Consider the following 1,890-nt stretch of genomic DNA (forward strand, 5'->3'; position numbering starts at 1 on the left):
CCCGGGAGCCTGTTGAGATTATTCCCGGAGATTTTCATAGGGAATCGGTGACACTTGATCCCACTGGCTTGCCTTGATCCTGAGCAGAGTGACAGGACTTCACTGTGTCTCAGCCACCTCATCTGTGACATGGAGATGATGAGAGTCAGGTTAGGCCGTACGTGTACAATACCAGGCATGCAGGGAGCTCTTGGTCTTGCATTATTTTATGCTTGCTACTGCAGCTCTGGGCTCATCCAGTGGGGGCCTCTCCTCTCTGCAGGCTGAAGGTTGGGGCTTTTCCTGGGCTTCCCCTTTTTGGACTCGGGATAGACCCTTTTCCTCAGGTTGACACTGTTCTGTGAGGAACCACTCCAGTGTTCTTACATGGCTGGCTGAGCTTTGACCAGTCCTTCCTTTATCTGCTTTAATTTGGAAAATGCTCCTGGGCTCCTGGGCATGGGGCATGATTCTGTATAGACAGTTCCTAACTGAGTGTGATTCATGTGGCATTGACTATTCCAAGGGATCTTTATGGGAAGGCAGTGACATGCATTGGCTTGATCTGACCCTGGACAAGGTGACAGGACTTCACTGTGCCTTGGCGCCTCTTATGTGATATGGGGAGTTGATTTGGTCACATGTATACATATTTGTATTGCTGTGAGCCCTGATTGTGGGGTTCAACCCTCTGATCTCCTGCCGCAGCCCTACCACTTGGGGCCCCTGCCTCAGTTTCCTTGCCTGTAAGATGGGTAGACACTGGTTCTGTTTCTTGCCCACATGTGTTTCCGTGTCTTGACAGCATTGTAACTATGATGAAAAGAGATGGGCTTGATTTGGAATGACTTTTTTCTGTGAACCTCTGTAGCATCTCCAGACCTAGCTGTCCTTTTTCCAGGCTGTTTCTGTGTGTGGCTGTGTCTTCCAGAACTTCTGATGCCTCTGAGCTAGAGCCAGGCATATATCTCATGGTGCATGGCTAGGTCCTACCCCAAGACACCTTCCCCCTCGCAGGGCACTACAGGCATGTGGCTGATGGAGCCAGTGCTGGAGGAGATGGAGGCGGGGTTGAAGATGGACTGGGAGCACCGTGTTGAGGAGGGCTAGGTTGGGTAATGCTTATTGTCCATCTCCCCCATTTGCAAAGTGACATATGCTAGGAAAAAACCTATAGGGGCGCCTGGGATAGCTGAGTCAGTTGAGCATCTGATTCTTTATTTCAACTCAGGTCATGAGCCAGGGTCGTGGGATCAAGCTCTGCATTGGTCTCCACACTGAGCGTGGAGCCTGCTTAAGATTCTCTGTCTTCCTCTGCCACTCTATCCCTCTTGACTCTCTCTCTCTCTCAGAAAATAAATAAATAGATAAATCCCTATAAGTGCTTATAAAAAAATGTATATAACAGAGAAACATAAGCAATAAATCTCATCCTGTCCAGGGGAGACCCATTTGGTATTTCTTTTCCAGCAGGTATGGACAGTATTGCAGGGCCTGGACTGGCTGGGTGGGCTCTGCACACCCTATGTAGGGAGTGTCCTGTGTTTTTGCTGCTCCCTGGGCCCTCACTCCCAAAGTCCCTCATGAGACCAGGAAGAATAGCCTTCTCAGGCACATTTCCATGCAAAGAAGACCCTCGGAGATAGCTCCCTGTTGGGTTGGGAAGAAAGGGGCCTAGGCTTGGCAGTGCTGAGTATTCCTCCTCCCAGTGAGGAACATCCTTTCTCCCACACAGGCCTTCTGATCACATGCCACGTGATGCAAATCCGTCTGCCAGCAGGATATAAAGAAGAGATAGAGCGATACCTGCGGTCAGTGCAGCTTCCCGATGGCGGCTGGGGCCTGTGAGTCATTTTGTTACTGCACACATGTTCATATGTAGGGATACCTGTCAAGGGTGGGGTGACTATA

General features: G+C 50.1%; 1 protein-coding gene across 3 annotated transcripts in view; it reads left to right on the forward strand.

Moving 5' to 3' along the window:
* Nucleotides 1-1,890, forward strand: part of LSS (lanosterol synthase) — a 44,380-nt gene that overhangs the window by 2,783 nt on the left and 39,707 nt on the right. For all 3 annotated transcript variants that reach the window (XM_077755383.1, XM_077755382.1, XM_077755384.1), the window contains exon 4: nt 1,715-1,823. In XM_077755383.1, the coding sequence (XP_077611509.1) occupies nt 1,715-1,823 (109 nt within the window). The remainder of the gene's footprint in view (nt 1-1,714; nt 1,824-1,890) is intronic.

Source organism: Crocuta crocuta, unplaced genomic scaffold, assembly GCF_008692635.1.
Source record: "Crocuta crocuta isolate KB4526 unplaced genomic scaffold, BGI_CrCroc_1.0 scaffold675, whole genome shotgun sequence".
Taxonomy (NCBI): domain Eukaryota; kingdom Metazoa; phylum Chordata; class Mammalia; order Carnivora; family Hyaenidae; genus Crocuta; species Crocuta crocuta.